General features: G+C 40.5%; 2 protein-coding genes across 5 annotated transcripts in view; one reads left to right on the forward strand and one right to left on the reverse strand.

Moving 5' to 3' along the window:
- BBS4 (Bardet-Biedl syndrome 4) overlaps positions 1 to 22,090 on the forward strand; it is a 119,475-nt gene extending 97,385 nt beyond the window's left edge. The window contains exon 16 of one of the 4 annotated variants that reach the window (XM_054041745.1): positions 19,864 to 20,919. In XM_054041745.1, the coding sequence (XP_053897720.1) occupies positions 19,864 to 19,916 (53 nt within the window). In that variant the 3' untranslated portion in view covers positions 19,917 to 20,919. Of the gene's footprint in view, positions 1 to 8,926; positions 9,014 to 16,004; positions 16,673 to 19,863; positions 20,920 to 20,986 lie in introns of those variants that run through there. The other 3 variants (XM_054041747.1, XM_054041748.1, XM_054041743.1) reach the window with 3 other exon arrangements.
- ADPGK (ADP dependent glucokinase) lies at positions 134 to 20,993 on the reverse strand. The gene is made up of 6 exons (XM_054041752.1): positions 20,826 to 20,993; positions 16,883 to 16,945; positions 15,627 to 15,747; positions 12,167 to 12,363; positions 11,055 to 11,153; positions 134 to 9,073 (listed from the first exon to the last, which is right to left on the reverse strand). The coding sequence occupies exons 1-6, from the start codon at positions 20,916 to 20,918 to the stop codon at positions 8,522 to 8,524; spliced, it is 1,125 nt and encodes a 374-aa protein (XP_053897727.1). The 5' UTR covers positions 20,919 to 20,993; the 3' UTR covers positions 134 to 8,521.
- Positions 22,091 to 24,030: the final 1,940 nt, after the last annotated feature.

Genomic DNA, 24,030 nt, shown 5'->3' on the forward strand with positions numbered 1-24,030 from the left:
ATATGCAGCAGAGGCTGTCATTTCAGCCAAGAGTAGCCTAGAACTCAGTCACACACATGCTGTTCCAAGCTAGGAAGATGGATTTGCACTTGGCAGAGCCCCTTCTATGAAGACAGACAACTTTGTAAGCTGATTGGGGAAAAAAAGCTTTACTAAAATAGTGTGACAAACTCTATACAGAAATGCACTACAAAAATCAAAGCATAGCATATAAAAAGTACTTCACGTCCCAGGATATTTACAATAGAAAAGACACATTAATTTTACCTCAAGGAAGATTCCCCCATGTGTTCTCCCCTCCCACAAATCAAACTGCACAGAAACAGAATTTCCCCGTGGCAGTGCTTCACAGATATTTTACAGTGGAAAAAAGATAGGCTCAGACGCTAGTTCAGGGATCAACAACCTTTGGCACGCAGCCTGTCGTGGAAATCTACTGGCGGGAAGGGTTGTTTACCTGCAGTGTCCACAGGTTCGGCCAATCTCAGTTCCCACTGGCCACGGTTTGCTGTTCCAGGCCAATGGGGGCTGCAGGAAGCGGCATGGGCCAAGGGATGTGCTGGCTGCCCCTTCCCGCAGCCCCCATTGGCCTGGAACAGCAAACCGCGACCAGTGGGAGCTACGATCGGCCAAACCTGCGGACGCTGCAGGTAAACAAACTGTCCTGGCCTGCCAGCGGATTTCCCTGGTGAGCCACATGCCAAAGGTTGCCAATCCCTGCAGTAGTTTGTATTGTCGAACAGCAGCTTTCCTGAGAAGTTCTTAAGGAAGCTTTTTGGCTCTTGCATTTTAACAAGCTCATTCACCCCTAGGTGCCACGGCTTGTTCTTCAGATGCCATTCCCGATGCAGGATGACACCAGATTAAGTTTTAAAAGTCATAGCTGGTTTCATATATGCCTTTCCCATTGCTGGTTCTGAGATAGCAGATGCTGTGTATACAATAGCCAACCTGTTTGTTCCTTTTGCTCAGGGAAACCCAACAGACAGAAGTCTGACATCCCACAATTCCCTGAGATTTCAGTCTGGTCAAAGGTTATATCCTATTTGAGCTATTATGCAAGAAACTTCATTAGAACATAAAACTGGGTGCCTGGGCAACAAAATGGCAGATGAAATTCAATGCTGATAAATGCAAAGTAATGCACATTGGAAAACATAATCCCAACTATACATATAAAATGATGGGGTCTAAATTAGCTGTTACCACTCAAAGAAATCTTGGAGTCATTGTAGATCGTTCTTTGAAAACATCCACTCAATGTGCTGCAGCAGTCAAAAAGGTGAACAGAACATTGGGAATCATTAAGAACGGGATAGATAATAAGACAGAAAATATCATATTGCCTCTATATAAATTCATGGTATGCTCACATCTTGAATACTGTGTGCAGATGTGGTCGGCCCATCTCAAAAAAGATATATTGGAATTGGAAAAGGTTCAGAAAAGGACAACAAAAATGATTAGGGGTATGGAACGGCTTCCATAGGAGGAGAGATTAATAAGACTTGGATTTTTCAGCTTGGAAAAGAGATGACTAAGGGGGTATATGATAGAGGTCTATAAAATCATGACTGGTGTGGAGAAAGTAAATAAGGAAGTGTTATTTACTCCTCATAACACAAGAACTAGGGGTCAATTAATAGGCAGCAGGTTTTAAACAAAAGGAAGCATTTTTTCGCACAACGCAATCAAACTGTGGAACTCCTTACCAGAGGATGTTGTGAAGGCCAAGACTACAACAGGGTTAAAAAAAGAAACTAGATAAATTCATGGAGAACAGGTCGATCAATGGCTATTTGCTAGGATGGGCACGGATGCAACACCATGCTTTGAGTGTCCCTAGCCTCAGTTCACCAGAAGCTGGGAGTGGACAACAGGGGATGGATCACTCAACAATTGCCTGTTGTGTTCATTCCCTTTGAAGCACCTGGCACTGGCCACTGTCAGAAGACAGGATACTGGGCTAGATGGACTTTTGGTCTGACCCAGGATGGCTGTTCTTATGTAGTTTGAGAACATTCCTGTTATAAACCCAATGTAGACGGCACCAGCCCCACGTATGTATTTAGGCTTGGAAAGATTAGTCTTAGTGATCTCACTGTACACACAGAAACCTATGAAAAAGTAATTCCAGCTATGATGATCGAAATGTAGATAGCCCAAGTAAAACCATCTTAATGTGTATAAAACGTATTGTATTGCTTGCATTAGTGCCATTTAGGTAACCAATGTTTTGAATCTCATTAATTAATATTAATATTGTCATTAAATTATTACTCTGACCCCCAATAATTTCCCACAACTATGAAAATTTAAATTAATAATCCAAAAAAACCTTTTAGAATCAGTATCTAACTATAAAAAAATCAAATTCAGCCAAGCCCCTGTGTGTGTGTATATTCTATTAAGAAAAGAGAGAAGGCAGCAAGAAGAGATCCAACTCCATTCATATATCCAGTTTAGACTTCCCAACCTCACTCAGAGCTGGAAGGGGGCTTGTCTCATCTATTTAGTAATCTCTCTGCTGTATTCTCACATCTGTCATTCAAATACAGTACTTTGTTGTAGCCACTGCTTTAGTTGTCTGGTGAATGACAAAGGGTTGTAAACAGTAAGTCTCACCCAGTGCAAAGGAAAATAAAGGCAGTGGATCTGCTTTGAGAGGCAACAGTTCCTCTGGCTTGCTCAGCCATTTCTTATTGCTGATAACTGCTTGGTGCAGTATCCAGACTGAGTACAACTGCTGCATGTGTGTTTTTCATGCTTTTCAGTAGACTACATTCTAATAACACTGTATTATATTAGCTAGTAAGTAGATACCTATATTCTAAAACAGAAGCAACACCCCTACCGCCCTCCTCCAATGGCTTGGTTTTGGGCCAGAAGTACTTGACAGTACCACTTTAAAATAATTTGGTCTATGCATGTATACCAGCACCTATGCCAGATATCTCAAGATTAATGCAAAGAACCAATAGGATATCTACAAATGAATAGTGTTCTTTTCCCAGCTAATAAGCGCTGAGAAAAAAATATGCAGAAATTGGTACAGATTACTAATGTAATCAGACTGGGTTATGCTATGCTTTTGCCATTCTCTCAAGAGTCTGTTCCCAATTGCCACCACCATATTTCAGAAAATTATTGAAAACTGCCTGTGGCAAATAATTACTCAGTTGTTCCTGAAAGTTGAATACATAATTAAAACATGTAAATCACCAAGGCAGAGCACAGCCATTACCAATGGATTTCACAGTCTAACATAGGACGTACCTTTTATTTTGCTTATAATGCCTTGTATTTCAGTGTTGCACATGCCAGAACCAGCAGCCTATACCTTAAAATTCTTAACCATTCTTAAAATAACTTTCTTGAGAGAGCGAGACAAACCCACATGCCACAGGTTGCACCACATTAAGTGTTACAAAAAGGCCACAGGTGTCTACAGAGACACAGAATTGGCATCTCCATAACTGCAGCTGAGTGAAATCAGCAGACTAGGTTCCATCAGCTGATGCAGTCTCTATTGAGAGGTACTAAAAGCTAAGGTAAATGATAGGACAATTTCAGGACCTGCTTTCCCCTCCCCCCCTTCCTTTTAAAAGAAAGGCCTACCAAGTGAAAAGTGGACCTAGCTAGCTTTCCCACATTGCACAGGGAAAGAGCTGAGACACAGGAAGAAAAGTAAATCGTTTAGTGACACTCATGTGGCAAGAAAACAGCCCTTAAAAATGGAGCCCTAGAATTTAAATGGCTGAGTCTGGAATCAGCTCTATCCTTGTAGGGCAGGGATCACAGCACCAAGGCCACTGTGAAGCAACTTCAAGGGCTATCTGCCCTGCACTGATCCACAGGCTATTTTTGCCAGACTTTATTTTAAACAGTTTAAAGCAAGGTTTAAATGATGGATTGTTTTGATCAAATTTAAGAAAGGATAAGGGTAAATTTTGCAGCTGTATAGTTGAGCAAGTTCTGTGCATAGAAATGAACATATCACAAACGCACTTGCCCTTAACCAGCAACTAACAGCCACAGGCCTGCTGGCTTAATGCCATGCTGTTGAGGTCAAGTATTGTCAGTAGCAGTTGGAAGGTAAGACACTGCCTAGCCTACAGAACATCTGGGAAAGTCCTGCTCAGGAGCCTAATGCTAATCAAGGTTTGGATCATCTACCTATGTGGGTTTCATGGCATGATTCATAGCAATATAGAGAAGAGAGAGAAATGCAGGTGTGAACAGTTTCAAAATTATTTTAAAGCATATTTGATACTCCAGCCTTCCCTTCACAAAAGTGAAACAAGTACTGGATTTCTTTTTTTTTACAGCCCATTTGGCTAACATTCATTCACATGCCCACAATACAGGGCTTAATCTTCTACAAAAATGAAGCTACGGTTTAGGGGATTTTTTTTTTTTTTTAATGCTCATAAAGAAAACCAGCTTTTAAATCTGCTGATTCATTTTCTAGCTCAAAGTTTCAAAGCAATAAGACAACTTTGATGAGTATAAGTTAGAGCTGGCAATAATGACATTGCAGCTGGGATAACTGAAATAACAGCATTTGGAATAGCTAGAGTAATTTTTCCACTTCTATTACTCAACAAAAGCAGTTCAAAATACCAAGTAGTGGTGATGAGCTGGCACGATTGCTATCAGATATAGGAAGGAGACCCTCATAGACATACAGTGCCCTACAAATGTATGAGAAATGTTCTGGGTGAAACTCATGTTTTGTGTATTCCATTGTTTAGCCTGGAAAACCACATTTGAGTTAAGTGGAGCTGGAGTGAGGAACTGCAGGATGCTGCCTTCCAGTTTCAGCTGGTTATTGTGTGGGCTCTTTCAACAGGTAGCCAGGAAGATAGTGGCAACATTTATCAACCATTAAGTCATACTGATTAAGGATTATTCTCACTAAGCAAATTTGGTAACTGTGAACCCGTGAGATTAATTTAAACTGCCTAACCTTAAAGTATCATGTGGCTGCTTCATAATATGGCAAGAGCACCATCAGTTCCATCATAAGCTGGTCTAACTCAAAGCACATATTAAAGTTGTAACAGTTATGCCAGGTCACAAGAAAGCCCAGGAAGAAATATTAGTGGATCAGAGAACCTTACTAACAAACTTTACTTTTTACTCCCTAGTTTATCATTTTTCAGGGTTTTGTTTCTAAATTAAAATGAATTCAAATTCAGATCCTATTGGGTGTAAGTCAGTAGTATCTCTATGGTATCTCTAGTATAACTAGTGTAAAACTCATCTGAATGGGAAGAAAATCAGATCCTGGGTCTTTAAGATGGGTAGAATTTTAAGTGTTCGTTTTGATCTATGGGAGCGGCCTATTTAATGGGGTTAGTCAAAATAGCTAAGTTAAGATTTATTTTTTGAAAATATTTTTAAAACTCCAGGATTTTAATGTACTCTGCCCTATGCCCATGCAATCTTAGGTTTTGTCCTGAAAATCTAAGGTCTTGACACTTTTTTTGGAAGAAATGTGTAAAATATCACAGCAGTCAGGCTTGCTCTGTAACCAACAGCCTGTACATATTTTTCTTTTGTCTCGAGGTCAAAAATCCACATACTTTGCTGGCTTTGAATAAATTTGCACCTGCCATAAGCAAAGGATTAATTCCTAAATTGGCAGGATGCATGGTCTTTGGTAGTGCTACTGCTTTGGTGCCCGCAGTCTATGTTCACAAAGGTTGCACAACAATGTACATTTATCCTAATGGCAGCTGCCTCAGACCAGTTAGTCAAAGAAGCAAATTGGCCTTTTTTACAAAAATGGTAAAACACTGTCCTTCAAAACTAAAGATACAACTTACTGAAGGAGGAGGAGTTTGGATATCAATGAATTCTTATTCAAGTCCCCTGACTGAAATGAATATCAAACCCCAAGGCAAAGCTAGAATGAGACACTAACTGTAGGATGTGCGCTACAGGGCTGGTTCCTTCCTCTTGCCCTGGTGATGCAGAAGAGACTCAGACTTTAAAGCCCATAGGGACCATCATGATTATCTTGAATCCACAAGCCAACAGTAGTTACAGGTGGACTGGACACCATTTTGTGTGGTGTCGGGAAGGCATGCAACAGTTCCTAATTTATACCCTCACACAGCACCCTCTGAGGCTTATCTGATTTTAAATGTGTGACACCCACAAGTCCATGTTACATCAGTCCTCTGGTTTTCCCTACAGGAAAACTCCACAGACAGCAATACCAGCATGATGAGAGACTGGCATTAGCCACCTTCTGCTAGTTTTACAATATGTGGGAAGAGGTTTGCGGTGCCAGATTCAACCAACCACAACTACAGCCAATTATATCAGGTAGATTCACTCTAAGAAATTCAATCTGGTCCCCTTACAGGACAGGGATGCTTTTACAGACTTGGCCCCAATAGGTGAACTGCTGACTTATACAGTTCCCACAGGGCTACATGACTCTAGGGTCCTTGCTACAAACCTTAGATCTACTGTGCCACACAGGAGACATGGCTTGGAGAGTAACTGTTACAGATGGATTTTTAATTGTTCAGTTGTACCAAGCTTTATGCTGCAGGGTACAATTGAAAGATTCAAGTCCTAACCTGTCTCCATTAGATACTACAGATACTCTGGTTTTCTTGATGATGTTTGTGGTAGGCCTAAATAATTGAGATGAATGCATGGCCAAGCTGAACAGATTGTGGTTTGTAAGAGTAGAATTCTGTCCAATGATTTGGATAGATTAAGGACAGAGAGAGAGAGACCGCCTTTTCCCTTAAGAAAATGTCTCTCATTAAAGCTGCTTCTGAGTGCAGCAATCTGTTTCACTTTTCATTCATATGGCAACTAAAAACATCCTCTTCCTATCATAGTTTCCTCAGACTCCACACACAGCAAATTTTGCAGCTACTTGGTATAATCATTGTTTGTACCTTTACCAAAATTTTTGGAGTCCAGCATTTTTAAACTTAACAAATCCGTTCCTGAATGCAGAACGTCTGCAGTTGTGAGTCTTACATACCTATAGTGGGGAAAGAAACTGGATTACATAGACATGCCAGTCATATTGAGTTTTCAATCAACACTGAAGTAGACTTGTATTTTGCTTCTGTGCAAGCGTTGGCTTACAGTTTCAGCTAATTCTCAAAGGGAAGCAGGCAACACAAGTGCTACCAAGAGAAAAATGATTCTCTAAACAACATGTGTAATAAAAAAAAAAATGCTAAGCTAAATATATGCTACAATACAAGGCAATTTTCTTGTTGTGCTGACAGTAAGATGCGCATGCTCTGTTCCTGTGAGGTTGCCTAAAGCAGTGGAATTATATGGCGATAGGCAATTCATAATAAATAAACTGTGCTACACACACCAAACATACTTCCAATCTCAACTGGAAGTCATCTTCCTAGCATTTCTCACTAGTACCGGAAGAGGATTTCTAGCATGTGAAGGACAAGTCAGTTCAGCTACCTTAAAACCAGTAATGACTTACCTAGCCAGAGACCACCTGAAAGAACAAGACCCCTCCAAATCAAAGATATGCAGGTCCAAGAAAATTATGCAACAGCACTAGCATAAAAATAAATCAAGTCTTCATCAGCAATAGCCTATCCATAAACTGGAGGATGAGGCTGACATGAGCATACACCACAAAGGAAAGAATAAATGGTGAGCCTCACTAGCTGAAACACAGGCGATTTCTGTGCAACTAAGCCACATTTAGATTTGAGGCTCATTTTAAGGTAAACAAGCACCTAAGCTATCTCCCAAAAGACAGGTCTTCAGTATCTTACTCTGACCTACCCAGAAATTAAAAAGGAGCTTGTGTGTGTTCAGTCTTTCATCCCCAGCTACACAGATACCTAAAACAATTTACAGAGCTTCCAGTAAAGCTCTCTCCAGCTCTGTGCAGTTAGGGAATATGTACAGTACGTATCACATTTCAGCTGTTTACACTCTGGCTCCCTCCTATGCTTGGGGTGCTGAGGTTGAGAGGTAATTTTGTCAATAAGCGATATGATCACAATACTGAGCAAGTGGAAGGGTTGTTCTTGCCATGTAGCAATATGCTGCTAGGAGATAATGCAAGAGCCTTTTATTTTTGCTTTATCAGAAGCAAGACAGGGCTGAGGACTGCTGTGTACTCCCTGGGATTCATAAGCATGAAATTCTGTCTGGCTGCCTTGCTTTCAAGCACTATAGACATGACTGGCTTAAATTAACAATCAGCAACTCTGTTCCAAACAGGGATTTTGGTATCAGTTTCCCTCCTCCCGACATGCTTAAGACAAAGACAAAAAGCCAGTCTCTGAATTAAAATCCTACAACTTTTACATTTACATGAGAAACACTCTCAAGTCACTGCCAAGTGGTTAGAATATATTCTTTGGCTCTTCTCAGATAATATCCAGAGACTGTTTAATATCCCAAATTCCACCCCCCACCTTACTGTCTGAAATCCCCTTGAGAACACCATATTTCCTCAGACGCTATATTCTTGGAGAAAAAGGCGTCTCGTTTCCATAGCCTACTGAGGGTATAGTTCTGAATATAGGAGTCCTTCAGCTGAAATAGCATCTCCAAGTCCCACGGTCCGGATGGGATCTTTACACACCAAAACAGGGGTGAAATGGAATGAGATTCCCTCTCTGTGCCAGTGTGCCACTGGATCACCTGGATTTAAAGAGATTTTGGAGGGTGCCTCTGTACGGGAGGTCACAAACTCCAAGGGAGCTTTAAGAAAGACTCTGTCAGTAACAATGGTTTCAGTTGCACAAGCCTGTGTCCCTGCCACTCTGGCTCCAGCAGCCACAGCAGCTATCTGGTTGCCCCAATACCCATCCACTGTAACCAGAATGTGATAGGCCAGTGTGTGGAAGTGGATGCGGGTAAGATCAGATGCCTTGTCCATGTTCCTTCCATGCTTCTTCAGGATCCAGAAAAGGATGTCACTGACAATGCCCACATCTGGAACTCCATTCCAGGAACCAAGGGAGGCATGAGGACCAGAGGCTGACTGGGTGAGGAACAGCAGCTCCTGTTCATTTAGCCCGACAGAGTTCACCAGGGGGAAGACCTGCTAACAGAAACAGAATGAACGACAGTTTTTCTTCAGACTTAGAGGAAGAATCAGATTTCCCAGCTTCCTAATTTTAAAAATATTATGTTGTCACAGTACACTCTTAGCTATTGTGCATAACGGAGTGGAGGTGGGGTCTCCTGGCCCTTAGGGCCACAGATTGTGTGCACACGGGGAGGAAATAAATTTGGTTTCTTGGGAAGGTTGACGCATATTTCTCTGCACAAGCACCCTATCCAACTGATTTATACTAAGGCAATAGAAGAAGCCAGGCATTCTACTTCCAACTGAATACATGTGGAGAAAAGGAAGGGGAAGGTTTCAGTGACAACCGAGGCTGTGGAGGGGACAGAAATCATGTCCAAGCTGGGGTGAGTTAGCTTTGCCCTTATCTGAGAGGAGCAAGATCAGAATACAACTAAAAAACATCCACCCAAGACTCTACTCACTTTTACTACAGGAATACAAAAAAAAAAACCCAAATTCACTCCTCTTAATACAGCTGTGCAGCAGTTTGGAAGAGATGGATCAATCTGTCAAGGCCCAAATGTGGGACACAATGTCTGACAAAGATCCAAAATAAGGGACACAAAATAATTATTCATGCAAGAAATGTAACATGCTGTGGAATTCATTCCTTCAGCGTAGATAAGTTTCTGTAGCCTAAATTTCGTCATTTTATTTCCAATATAAATAACTTTCAACAATGAAAGCAACAGAATACGAAATCCATATGAAACATAGATAGGCTTGGCAGATTTCAGTTTTTCCCCTATAATTTTGACAGATAATACTGACAGATAATGTTGATTTTTAAGGTTTTTTAGATTTTTATCTATTTAAATGTTCACAATTGTGCAAAATTATGGGTTTTAAACATTTATTTTTACCTTCAGTAATTTAAATGTTCATAGTTATAGAAAATGGGGGGGGGGGGGGGGCTCAACCATTTATTTAATGACAGCGGCTGTTGAGATTCAAAAAAGTTAAAAAACTTTATAACCATTAAAACACACATTGTCAACATCGCATGTCCAAATATACAAAGTAAACAGCCTTAAATCAAACTAATAATTTCTCAAGCAGCATTTTTCTTACTTTGCCTGTCTGTAAATTTTGATGATCATGGATGGAAGTATGTCAGTTTGTGCATGCACAGTCAAATTTATGTTTATTGACATTTTAAAATAAAAATCTAATCCTTCCAAGCCAAAACATATGTAACTTGGGGACTAAAAGGAGTGACATCCCTTTAAATGAGGGAGCATGGAGTTGTATGTATGCAAAAACATATGAAAGAAGCTTCAGAAGCCTAAGTATTTATTTTAAAACCAGCTCCAGTTCAAATCATGGTTCTATCAGAAAGCTATAGGGCTGCTAAATCTGAAACAACTGTCTGAGATTACTCATGTCAAATCATCTGAATCTACAGAGAGTTCTTGTTTCATTTCCCTACTGCAGTTGCAAAGGAGGTTTATAGCTGTGAGCAACAAGGCAGTAGAATCCAAGTGTTTCCCTACAGTAAATCATGCAACTTCAGCTGCTGAGTACATTCATTTTTGCACACATCACCTAACGCTGACCTCAGAACATTTCGGAAAACAGAGTGTTGATTGGCTGAGAACATCGGTTGATCTCCTCTCAGTAGGATATTCCATTAAGGTGTTTCCAAGACAGATATTCCCTTTATACTGAAGAAAACACTCTGTCTACTACCAATTATGAAAACATAGATTGTTACACTTCTCCTGTTAATGCACTGTTGAGGGGTGTGGGAACCTCAGCAGAGCAGTGACCTCGGCCGGAATACAAGTACAAAATGGCTCTGCAGGCTTTAAACCCAAGATACTCATTGCTCTCAGAAGAGGCAACCCCAATCCTAAATTTCCATTTATGATCACTCACCAGTCAGTCTGTGTGCTGCACCAATGATGGAGTACAGACAGAGAGTGAAGTGGGCATGTCCTGTCATTTTGCTTACCTGATTCATAATCTTGCTCATGAGATCCTGGTCAGTCATACTGGCCAATTCCAGATGTATGGGGATATCAGTGGGGATATCAGAGATGGAAGTCACAGCCTGCAGAAGGAAAGGCAAGACATCTTTAAGAAACAGAATGAATAAAAGCTTTTGGGCTCAAATTATAGGCACCCTAACCTGCTCATGTCTGGATGCAGTCAGATTTCTATTTCTAAATGATCTAGCTGGCAAAAGGACTATGTTGCTCAGAGGAAGAAATAGGAGCAGCCTCTAGCTTTCTGAATCTCAGAGCACAACAGCATCAGACCATAATCTAGATCCAATCCCGCATTCGTCTAACTGCCCAATGCAAATGACTTTCCAGACATGAAGCAGCCCCAAATGCTTGTTCCTGAAGCACAAGAGAACAGATGAATCAGGAGGCAGTCAGCTGTAAGATATCAGAGGGGTAGCCGTGTTAGTCTGGATCTGTAAAAGCAGCAAAGAGTCCTGTGGCACCTTATAGACTAACAGACGTATTGGAGCATGCATCCGACGAAGTGGGTATTTACCCACGAAAGCTCATGCTCCAATACATCTGTTAGTCTATAAGGTGCCACAGGACTCTTTGCAGCTGTAAGATAAACAAACAGCAACTTCCACTCAAGAGAGGCTCAGTGCAGCTTCTGCTTCAAGCAGGAAAGAATCCCTTTTGGATTACCTGACACAGCTACTGCCTACAGAATACAGGGGTCTCAGTTGCAGCCTTGACTATGCTAACGTGGGATGGAACACAGTGCATTCAGCCACTGGATGAGGCTCCAATAACTAGATAAATCCACCACAGTCTGGCCACCAGAGTGGCAGCTTCTTCTATCAAGACTCCACTGGATCCAACAAACAGTAATGTCAGTGTTAGAGGATCTCAACCAACCCATAAATCTAGAGCTCATGATGTTAGCTGTACTGTTTCAGATTACAAGTCTTTGGCCCATGATAGGAGGAAGAGCAGCAGGCAAATCGAGCAAAGACATCCTTTAACTGCATGCTGAATTCTCAGGAAGTCAACACCCTGTGCTACAGTGTTTACTGGGGCTGGAATTAAGGAGATGGTACAGTGCTCAGGTTCTTACCTCCAGAAGTCTCTTCTCACGCACTTCCCTGCTCTGCCCTTCCATCATGTGAAGCCCTGAGAGCACTACAAGGTCTGGCTGAAACTCATCCAGGCTGGACACAAACACCTCCAGCATGTTCATGGCTCCATTTGATAGGTCATGGGAGAAAATAAAGCGGTTTGCATTGGGAGCTCTCAACTGTCCCCATTCTTCACCTAGGAAGAAATCCCCCAATCAACAATAAAACAATTAAGCCAAATAACTACAAGATAGTTTCTGGATCCTCACTGGAATCCCAGCATCAATCAGAGCAGTCATGACTCCCTAGAGACCTAGCTAGGCAGAGTTTGACCACCTGATCAATACTTGACACTTGAGCTGTGCGTCATATTTAGGCCTGAATATATATATACAAAATGGTTCCACCCATCCCTACTGGGTACCTCTGAACACTGAGGTAAAGGAAAAAATTAGGTAAATTTGTGTTAGAGTCTAACAGGGACACAGATTATACAAACCACAGTCTAATTGATCAGCTGTTCACTAACTCCCAGCTGTCTACAGATATAACCTCAACCCTGGAGTACACACACACAAAAAAAAAAAAAATCCATACACCAGCTATGGTAAATGGGTTGTGGCGGGGAATGTAGGGATAGAGCGGGGTGGAAGGACAAAAAGTGTTACTTGTATTGCTACCTGCAATTTGAAGGGAGGAAAGATTACGAGACTGAAAGTTGCCCAAGCAGGAGCATTTATGAAGTAATCAGGGAGAGAACCTCCAGGCCTGAGAGCCAGTGAGTGAGTTTGTTTGCTCAGATCTTACAGACTGATGGAGGATGAAATCAGTGTCTAGTTAGGCTGTTTTCATGCCGACATCTAGCCAACAACACTGGATTTAACTCAAGTTGCCCATCAGAAAAATGTTATAAAGAGCTTCACAGTGCAGTATGTTCAGGTCTATGGAGGACACAACATCCATAGCTCAACTGGTTCCCACAAGGGAACTACAAAGCAGTGCATTTCACACCAAAGCAGCATCTAGGAGAAGACAAAGGTGCCCATTATCCACATGGAATGTGTACTTCATACATGCAAGATCCACACAAAGCAAGCAGCGTGTTTTCCATTGGCTATGAGACAAAGACATGTCAACTGTGGTTAGCTGGCCCATATCGAGAGTTCTGGAGGAAGAAAACTTTGAGGAAGAAAGCTCTCAGTTCATACAAACAGGATGCAATAAAAAGGGAAGTACTAGAGAGTTTAATTAGCATAGGCTTTTGTAAGTGTTGAGGTCATTCTGGAGCCTGCTGCTACAACAGAGTAAACTTTTTAACCACACATGCAGCATTTCAGATACCTATGAAAGTCCTGCTCAGTTTCTGTTTGGAAAAGACAGCTGTCACTCGTTGTCTTGTTCATTGCCACTATGCAAAAGAAAGCCAAGTAGTCTTAGTCCTTGGGTTACAGGTAGCCACATGCAGAAAGAGTTCAGACTATATGGTGCCCTCTTTTTGAACTCAGGAAGGCTGTCAGTCTATTTTAATGTTAACATATAAGTCCAGGTGTTTTGTAATTATACCCATAAACGTTGCTTAGGATGCACACTTCTAATCAAACCTTCTAAGCTAATACTGTTTTAGGGCAATGGTGAGACTATTTACATTTCTCAGCTTACAGCACACAGAAATACATAGCTCTGAGTGAAATCTGATAGGAGAGCAATATTGCAGCATTGGACCAGGATACAGCATTTATAGGGACCACAGTTCAAAGGAAAAAAAGAGTTTCAAAACAGTTTAAGATGATTGTTCACCTAGCAGGCTACCGCAGCTCACAGAATGGATGGAGCTACCAGATTAGCTCCAACACTGACAGCTGCTAATACTGATAACTTACACAGTTCTTAAGTTTACTGACATGCAGAAAGCTTTAAAATACATAATAAAACCAGAAACACCTTTGAGTTTTGAATAAGGTATCTATCACCTTGATACTTCACCACCACAGTGCACAGGTTTTGGTTTTTTAAATCTCTGAAAGTTTGGGAAAAAACAGGACAATTGTCTCACCTGTAAATTGGTGCCCTACAACAGACTTCTACTAAGTCAGATCTACTACTGGGAAGCCGAAACCACTTCAACTTGAGAGGCAGGTTTATGCCAGTATATTTTTCATTACAGTTAAATCTAACAGGCTGTGGTACAGCATCAGTTCCTGAAAATATTTCCAAAGCTAAAGACAATCTAAAAGACAAGTAAAGAAGCTCTGGATTGGTGATCTCCTCTGTCAGAAGACCCATTCACAGGTAGCTAGATGTCCGGTTCTATGCAAGTGGCCACCACCTACCAATACAGACCTACTACTGGGACATACAAAGAGCTAGACAGGGAGGAAAACATAATGAGAACAGGCAACGTTAATAACTAGGTGCAATCAAGGCTTCTTGGCATAGCCCCTTCATCCAGAAAGATCCTAAAACAATTTACAGACTACAGTGGGATCATCGATCATTGAAGCAAAAACACTGGGAATGGAATATGGCAGCTATTCTGTATCAGCGAAAATACACAACAGGTTTTAGGAAGGAAAGTGAAGAATAGCTTCTTCAACTGAAACCACAGGTGGAAGTTTAAGAGGCAAGATGTAATGCCCCCAGGTTAGGATCCGATCAGCATATTTACCAGATGATACAATGACCACAAAGGGTCAATAGTTTGGTTTTATACTGCATTTCAAAGATGGCACTCTCTAGGAACACAGTGCCCAAGTCATGACTCTGGGGTATCTGGTTCAGGGGCACAGTGCCACTTAGTGAATCGTAAGTGCTACTTACTGCCACGTCCAGGTTTTCCTCAGAGATCTCCCAAATGACTAAATACAATCCTCTAATTTAAGGGGGAACACCGTGCAACGGGAAAGGTACTGTTACTGCAGTGGTTTTCATGCTCTATGTGAACTATTTAATAAGGAAACCATCTTAGGGATTGTCTCTTCTGAACAATCCCACACATCCTTATAGCAGATGTAGAACCTGATTGTATGAAAAGATAAAATTAAGACAGTATAAAAAGACAAGATGACTCGCCTGCTTTGATGCAATGAATATGGCTGGTTGGTTCCATTCCCACCATTTCCTCTCTCAATGTACAGTAGGACTTTTAGTATGGAACCATTTTTCCTTGCCTTCTCTACTCTAGCTCATTTTACAGTTTGGTTCTCTCCTCTTGTCACCACCACTCCAATTCTGGAATCTGTATATCTGGGGTTGAATTTACACCAGAAAGAAATCCCAAAGATTAATGAAATAGCTACATGGAATTTTGGCAGGGGGATTTTTTTTTTTTTTTGAGTTGATGAGTCAAACAAACCTCTGGAAATCCTTGATTGGGCTGCAGTAGAAAATATTTGGCAATGAACTAGACCTAATCAGTTTTTTACCCCTTTAATGTCCAATGTACTGCAATATTCAAAGTACCTGCTTGATACTCCAAGATAAGGTGGAATTCATCAGTTTCCTGCATAGATTCTGGTGGGACAATTACATTATCATCAAGTAGTTCATGGAGTTTAGGACCAACTGGACCACAAAGAAGGATCTAGAAACAAAACAAAACACAATCTAAACAAGGATGCAGTGGCATGTCCTCTATGAGCAAAATCTGTAATCATCTTCTCTGTACTCATGTTAAGTAGCACTCTTCATATTTTTCTGAAGGTAACAAAGTCACTCTGACTGCTCCCAGATTGACTCACCTGTTTGCTTAGCAGTAATGATGGGGGGCAGGAGGGGCATGTATGCAGACAGTGCACAATAGTTTCTCAAGGCTTATTTTTTAATTTTTTTTTTTTTAAGATTTGAATCATGGCTACCAGTTTCATTAAAGAGAGGGGCTGATGATCAACTGCTGTACAAGTTTCTCAAGACTATTCCAATAATGCATATCTGTTCCTACTTGCAGCACCCTTAATATTCCAATACAGTCTAAGAAAGAGGGTGGGGGAGGGACACTCTCCAAAGACTGCTAAACTGTGCAATAAATGTTACATGAAAAAATGCCTATTAGAAATACCTTCTAAATTTGAAATGTTTCCTTAGATGAGACCTGAAACCATGGTGAATTGCTAGTACATTCACCCAGTGACTTAATTTGCTTATCAATATAGCTAAATTTCTGTATGAAACAATATTGCCTAGAATTAATATCTGTATTTTGTATTGTATGGAAACTCCAACTTCAGGCATCACAGGACTAAAATAGGAAGTGTAGCAGTTGCTCCACAGTACCATACCGAGAGCCATCAAATACACCCATGGGTGAATTTGTTTCAAACAAACAATCTGGCTCCTACTCACTGCACCATAAAGCATTCTTGAATTTCATAGACCTATCCTACAGGATAGCAGAAATTAGAGGAGGACCAAGACCAACCAATCATGCATATTTGGTCTATTAAAGACCATGTCAATACATAATCAGTGGTGATAGAAAGACTAACTCACGGGATACAGCAAAAAGAATGTTATTATTAAGACAAAATATATTGGATATAGAGAAGCTTACAAACCAGATACATTTCCTCTTTGTGTAGCGTAACAAGCACTTGTGCTGGGTCAGACTCAGCTTCCAATAAGGAACATAATCTTGTGGTGTGATCCCCAGAATATACATACAAGTGGTTTGGAGCCTGATTACAAACAATTAAATAAAACCAGGTTTTTGAGACACTTACCTTCAGGTTTGGATTTCTTGCAAGTTTCTGACCAATTAGGGCAGCATTTCCTCCCACATAGAGCTGTAAGAGATAAAGCATATGTGTGTAACATTAATAGTTTTATAGATGGAGTTCTACATATCTGCAATAACTTTGTCAGAACAAATGAAGTTAACAATGTGCTTTCATGGGACTGCGTCAGAATAATTCCACAGTTCTCTGTCCAAGACTGTTTCCTCCAATTTAACAATTTTTGTCCCAGGATGTTATTTAGCCAGTATTAGCCTTCTGATAGCCCACTCAACCATACATTTCAATTTGTTCACCCCCTAAGCATTCCCAAAAGCTGTCCATTTAATTTGTTATTTTTATTTGGGGGTGAGATGTTATGTTTTATCCTTATTAGTGAGCTGTGCAAACAATCATTTTAAGATATAAAAAAGATTTATCAAGCTGAAGGCCAATGTGCACAAATGAGAGAGACTCTGACAGACATCATAAGCCAAGCTGATGCCAGAATTCCAAGTAATTGAAAAATAAAGCAAGATATACTGAGCTATTGTGATTAACTGTTTCTGTTGATACCATTTTGCTAGATATGGAGCTCCTTCAGGTAAATTCATTACCACTGGCACCACAAGACAAAAGTTGTGAAATTCATAATCCAGTCACTGTGAACATGTACAAGACCAAACCCACAAAGCACCTAAACCACAATATGAACTTGTTTTAGATCATAGAATCATAGAATATTAGGGTTGGAAGAGATCTCAGGTGGTCATCTAGTCCAATTCCCTGCTCAAAGCAGGACCAACACCAACTAAATCATCCCAGCCAGGGCTTTATCAAGCCGGGCCTCAAAAACCTCTAAGGGTGGAGATTCCACCACCTCCTTAGGTAACCCATTCCAGTGCTTCACCACCCTCCTAGTGCAATAGTGTTTCTTAATATCCAACCTAGTCCTCCCCAACTGCAGTTTGAGACCATTGCTTCTTGTTCTGTCATCTACCACCAGTAAGAACAGCCTAGCTCCATTCTCTTTGGAACCCCCCTTCAGATAGTTGAAGGCTGCTATCAAATCCCCCCTCACTCTTCTCTTCTGCAGACTAAGTTGATCTTCAACTTCTCCCCACCTTGCAGTGTAGGAATCAGGGAATTGGTCAAAAGCTATAGGAATTATGAGAACTAGTTTTAAGAGAAAAATAGATGGAAAGCCAGAGACCAGAGGAAAATGAAATAAAGAGGACTGGAATGTCTAGAGAAAGGGTCACTTAAGAACATAAGAACGGCCGTACTGGGTCAGACCAACGGTCCATCTAGCCCAGTATCCTGTCTACCGACAGTGGCCAATGCCAGGTGCCCCAGAGGGAGTGCACCTAACAGGTAATGATCAAGTGATCTCTCTCCTGCCATCCATCTCCACCCTCTGACAAACAGAGTCTAGGGACATCATTCCTTACCCATCCTGGCTAATAGCCATTAATGGACTTAACCTCCATGAATTTATCCAGTTCTCTTTTAAACGCTGTTATAGTCCTAGCCTTCACAACCTCCTCGGTAAGGAGTTCCACAAGTTGACTGTGCGCTGTATGAAGAAGAACTTCCTTTTATTTGTTTTAAACCTGCTGCCTATTAATTTCATTTGGTAACCCCTAATTCTTGTATTATGGGAACAAGTAAATAACTTTTCCGTATTCACTTTCTCCACATCACTCATGATTTTATATACCTCTATCATATCCCCCCTTAGTCTCCTCTTTTCCAAGCTGAAAAGTCCTAGCCTCTTTAATCTCTCCTCATATGGGACCCGTTCCAAACCCCTAATCATTTTAGTTGCCCTTCTCTGAACCTTTTCTAGTGCCAATATATCTTTTTTGAGATGAAGAGACCACATCTGTACGCAGTATTCAAAATGTGAGGAGACCATCGATTTATATAAGGGCAATAATATATACTCCGTCTTATTCTCTATCCCCTTTTTAATGATTCCTAACATCCTGTTTGCTTTTTTGACCGCCTCTGCACACTGCGTGGACCTCTTCAGAGAACTATCCACGATGACTCCAAGATCTTTTTCCTGATTTGTTGTAGCTAAATTAGCCCCCATCATATTGTATGTATAGTTGGGGTTATTTTTTCCCATGTGCATTACTTTACATTTATCCACATTAAATTTCATTTGCCATTTTGTTGCCCAATCACTTAATTTTGTGAGATCTTTTTGAAGTTCTTCACAGTCTGCTTTGGTCTTAACTATCTTGAGCAGTTTAGTATCATCTGCAAACTTTGCCACCTCGTTTTTTACCCCTTTCTCCAGATCAGTTATGAACAAGTTGAATAGGACTGGTCCTAGGACTGACCCTTGGGGAACACCACTAGTTACCCTCTCCATTCTGAGAATTTACCATTAATTCCTACCCTTTGTTCCCTGTCTTTTAAACAGTTCTCAATCCATGAAATGACCTTCCCTTTTATCCCATGACAACTTAATTTACGTAAGAGCCTTTGATGAGGGACCTTGTCAAAGGCTTTCTGGGGAAATCTAAGTACACTGTGTCCACTGGATCTCCCTTGTCCACATGTTTGTTGACCCCTTCAAAGAACTCTAATAGATTAGTAAGACACGATTTCCCTTTACAGAAACCATGTTGACTTTTGCCCAACAATTTATGTTCTTCTATGTGTCTGACAATTTTATTCTTTACTATTGTTTCGACTAATTTGCCCAGTACCGACATTAGACTTACCAGTCTGTAATTACCGGGATCACCTCTAGAGCCCTTTTTAAATATTGGCGTTACATTAACTATCTTCCAGTCGTTGGGTACAGAAGCTGATTTAAAGGACAGGTTGCAAACCATAGTTAATAGTTCCGCAATTTCACATTTGAGTTCTTTCAGAACTGTTGGGTGAATGCCATCTGGTCCCGGTGACTTGTTAATGTTAAGTTTATCAATTAATTCCAAAACCTCCTCTAGTGACACTTCAATCTGTGATAGTTCCTCAGATTTGTCACCTACAAAAGCCGGCTAAGGTTTGGGAATCTCCCTAACATCCTCCGCCATGAAGACTGAAGCAAAGAATTCGTTTAGTTTCTCCGCAATGACTTTATCGTCTTTAAGCGCTCCTTTTGTTTCTCGGTCATGGAGGGGCCCCACTGGTTGTTTAGCAGGCTGCAGAATTCAGAGCTTTTCCTGGCTCGGAAGAGCATTTGGAAAACTCTACATAATTTCTGCAGATTATTTATCTACCTTAACATTAAGTGCCAAATGGACACATGGCAAAAAACTCCAGAAGGCCCAATGTACATCGGAGCAGATGAACCAACTAGGAGACGGGTGTTTTAGAAAGACTGCCTATTCTCTTTAGCTCTCTCTAATGCCAGAGAGATGTGCATTTCCAAGCCTTATATCATGGAGCTTCTGAAATTTATGGAAATGTTTGCAGTTCTTTATTCTTGGATCCACCCTCTCACCACCTGTACCATTTAAAAAAGTTAGAGCCTTCTTTGTGGTATCAGCCCTGGCCTTCTGTCATAAAACAGACATTTCATTTGTTGCCTACATTATATTCAACAGCATTCTTGTGAATGCCATTTAAACTATCAGAGCCAAAGTATATGCTATGCTATGCAGATTTTGGCAGGCTGGGATGTGCAGATGGAAGAGACAACTCAACATTCTGCGATTTAGGATCATACCAATAGGCAGAGTTAGAGAAGAATTACATTTTCAAAGAAAGAATCTGTGCATTAGCAGAGTGTTTAGATTCTTAGCAGCTTCACATAAAGTGATCAAGTTTTTCTAAAGTTAATATAGTAAAGCAGCAGTGTAAATTTTTATTTCCGGAATCTCTTGCATGATCATTTTGAAGTATGAAAAGGGCCATGAAAGCTGCTATACAGTTTGTCCATGTACAAAGGATAAGCCTTCTCAGTCTAGCCCTAAAATAGAGAACACACCTGTGCCCCAGGGTACTCTGACGCTGCTCGTGCAATGTGATCGAAGGTCTCCGCATCACTGAAGAAGCGCTCAGCAGCTGCCCCTTTCTGCATGAAATGGATGAAGGCTTCTTTCAGGTCCTTTCTGGAATTCAAGACAGCATGATCTTTCCCATCCCCAGGATCAAGACCAAGTGCCTGCAACAGCTTCACACCGGAGACGATTACATCTACACAGGCATTGACTCTGGAGAAAGAGGACAGAAAGGAAAAGTGAGCTGGGAAAACCAGAGAAAGAGAGACTTGGGGGGACGTCTAAAAGTTCTGGGAGAAAGTTGCTATGTTTTGGCTTATTGAAATTGTTAGCACTCAGATTCCAGAGAATTTTACAAGCAGCTTCAAGAAATGCATCAATCATTGCTTTAACTGACAAAGTGGCCTGCTTTTGACCCATTTTTATTCAACTAAAAGACTGTGGACTAGGGACAGATTTCCAGCTCTATTATTCAAACCTCACACAGGCATGAAACACAAAATGGGCACAATAGCAGTGCTTATTACCTGTCAGGGTTGGTAAAAATCAATGATTTTTTTTTTAAATCGGATTTTTTTTTCATTTAAATTGGATTTTTTTGATAAAATGTTTTTTGAGGAAAAAACCTATCTAAAGATAGGTTTAATTAAGATATCTTTGAGCTATAATGTATCTTATCATGGAATAGGGATTATAAATTCTAATTCTATAGTATGAGACAATATATTCATGTAATGTTTAAAAAAAGTTTTGTAAATGAGTTCCAGTAGTTCATGGATTAGGGACCCTTATGGAGTTCCATATGCTTCTGTATAGATTATTTATCTTTCTATCTACCCAATGGGACTCAGTGCTCAGTCTAGAAGATACCATCAGAGATGCTTAGTTTTACTTTTCTCAAACTGTGGATTTCTGTCTCCAGAGGTAACATAATTGTTAACAGCAACAATATTTTTTAAATAAATAAATAATATATAGAGGTGAGAAATAACAGACCTCAACCCTATTGTCCCTCTGCAAATTTGTGTACACAGGGTCAATTCCTTACCTCTCTCTAAAAGTGCAAAGTTTCAAAAAGTTCAATGAATAGAAGATTGTTGGGGGCGGAATAGATCTGGACAAGGAGAAGTCTGGAGAATGTGAGAAGCAAGGGACATTTGCTTGTTTTGTTAAAATATTATACGTTTGCTGTTGAAGAAAAAATCCAGAATACTTAACGTTGTTTTAGTTAAATAAAACAATTTAAATGGCTGTCTGGTGGTGTTCTCCTTCTAATACAGTATGGCAAGAAAATCCTCCAGATATTAATGATTAACCTGTTGAATTGGAGATAGTTCACCTCCCAGTGACTTCATAAATATCTGCTTCAATTACCTTTGGTAAATGAAATAACCAAACAATCATTCATTTTCTGATATAGCTGTAAAACTAATCTGAACCGTTTTCAAAATAGATCACTGTTTAAAAATGTATAGTGTGTACCTTCTAAAAATGAAACCTACATCTATCTCAGAGTTGTGAAGAATATGTATTAAGGTTATAACAACCAACAAGAATGCACTTTTATGTAGAAAACCATGATGAAATCAAGTCTTCCTGACTAGTGATTTAAATCAAATCCACCTTGTTTCCCGCTAATGGATGCGGGGTGGGAAAAGAAACAAGACTGGACTGGAACTGGGTTCTGTCTGATAAAGACTTACCCTCATTATCACATTCCGGTATAGAATAAAGGAATGTTTCTTATTTCTCAATAGTTTTGAGGACACTGGTCTTCCACTCTGACCCAAGTTTTACCATTTTATATTTGTTCACCGTTCCAACCCCCAGAGAAGTCAGTCAGCTCTCTGCTACAGGTGAGAAAATCTATTTGGGACACGAAGATCCCAATGGTGCATAGGGATGGACGAGCATACGTATGCAAAATGTCTGACGTATAAGCATAGAGCAGGCACTTGTTTATAGCCCCAGAGAATTCTGCCATTCTAAAAGGCACTTTGATATCGTGGTGATGATAGTGCAAGAGCCTGAACAGAATCAGTAACAGTGCTTATACTTATAATACATCTGTAAGGGGGACTAGATGGCTCAGGAGATCAGCAGTGACACTCAGAACCTTTCAACTACAGGTCACTGATTCAAACCCACATCAGCTCAGTAACTGGTGTGGCTTTAACCCAGTTCCCCATCACTTCCACCCTCTACCCCCAAACACACAAAATTTGCAACCTTGTAGTCAATCTCCAGAGAGGCTAAGGAGATGGGCCCACTAAGTCATGATTAATTTACAGTAGACAGCATGGGAAAGCTTGCATTGATACTACTCATACTGCACCTGTTCGGTGAATATACAGGACTTCACACAAGCAAGGAAAAAGGGAGAAGAGACAGAGACTCCGTGAAGTCCAGCAGGGATTTTGTTATTGCTGCTAATTTTATCAGAAGGCATTCTGATACTATGGTGATGAGCAGCAGTATAAAGCCCTAAGATAACTAGCTGGAATACAGCACCTTTCACTAGCACTGAAATTCACACACCTAACTGAAGAGAAAATTCGTTAAAGCATATTTATGGTTCTGAAAATTCCTCTGCCAGTATTACATACATATTTAAGTGCAAGAGGTTACAAAGGTTTGCCAATATACTTAATATAATAAGGAATTGTTTTTTGTTTTACTTTTGAGGTTTAAACACGTGTGCAATTTAAAGTTGCTAATAATAAAACAAAGTTTTTCCCAGCTCAAACTGTCTGACCACCACGTTTAGGCCAGTGTCAAAGAACACTAGTGAATGTTGCTAGTAGTTGGATCCATTTGTAAGGAGCTAGGAGAGCATCCTCAGCTGGAAGATTTGAAGATCATTTGTACAACACACAGATAACACCATTCCAGGCTCCTGGAGGTACCATATCTTCCTCTCTCCATGAATGAAACAGGAGCCAGTATTACAATATTTAGCTATTTGCAAGAAGTTTTTGGGACAAATTCAGAGTTGGATGTAAGGAAGCCTAAATTGCTGTAGCATCTTCCAGCCCCTTCACCATATAAATTACATCAACAATTCCATGAGATTCACACCCACTTACCATGTGTAATTTACACCCCATTACATATAACCTCTGGATTTGACCCAATGAGTCCAAGTTAGTGTAACCTACATACCGAGGGGCTAGAAGAGAGAGGTATAACAGG

The sequence above is a fragment of the Malaclemys terrapin genome, chromosome 10 (assembly GCF_027887155.1).
Source record: "Malaclemys terrapin pileata isolate rMalTer1 chromosome 10, rMalTer1.hap1, whole genome shotgun sequence".
Classification (NCBI taxonomy): Eukaryota; Metazoa; Chordata; order Testudines; family Emydidae; genus Malaclemys; species Malaclemys terrapin.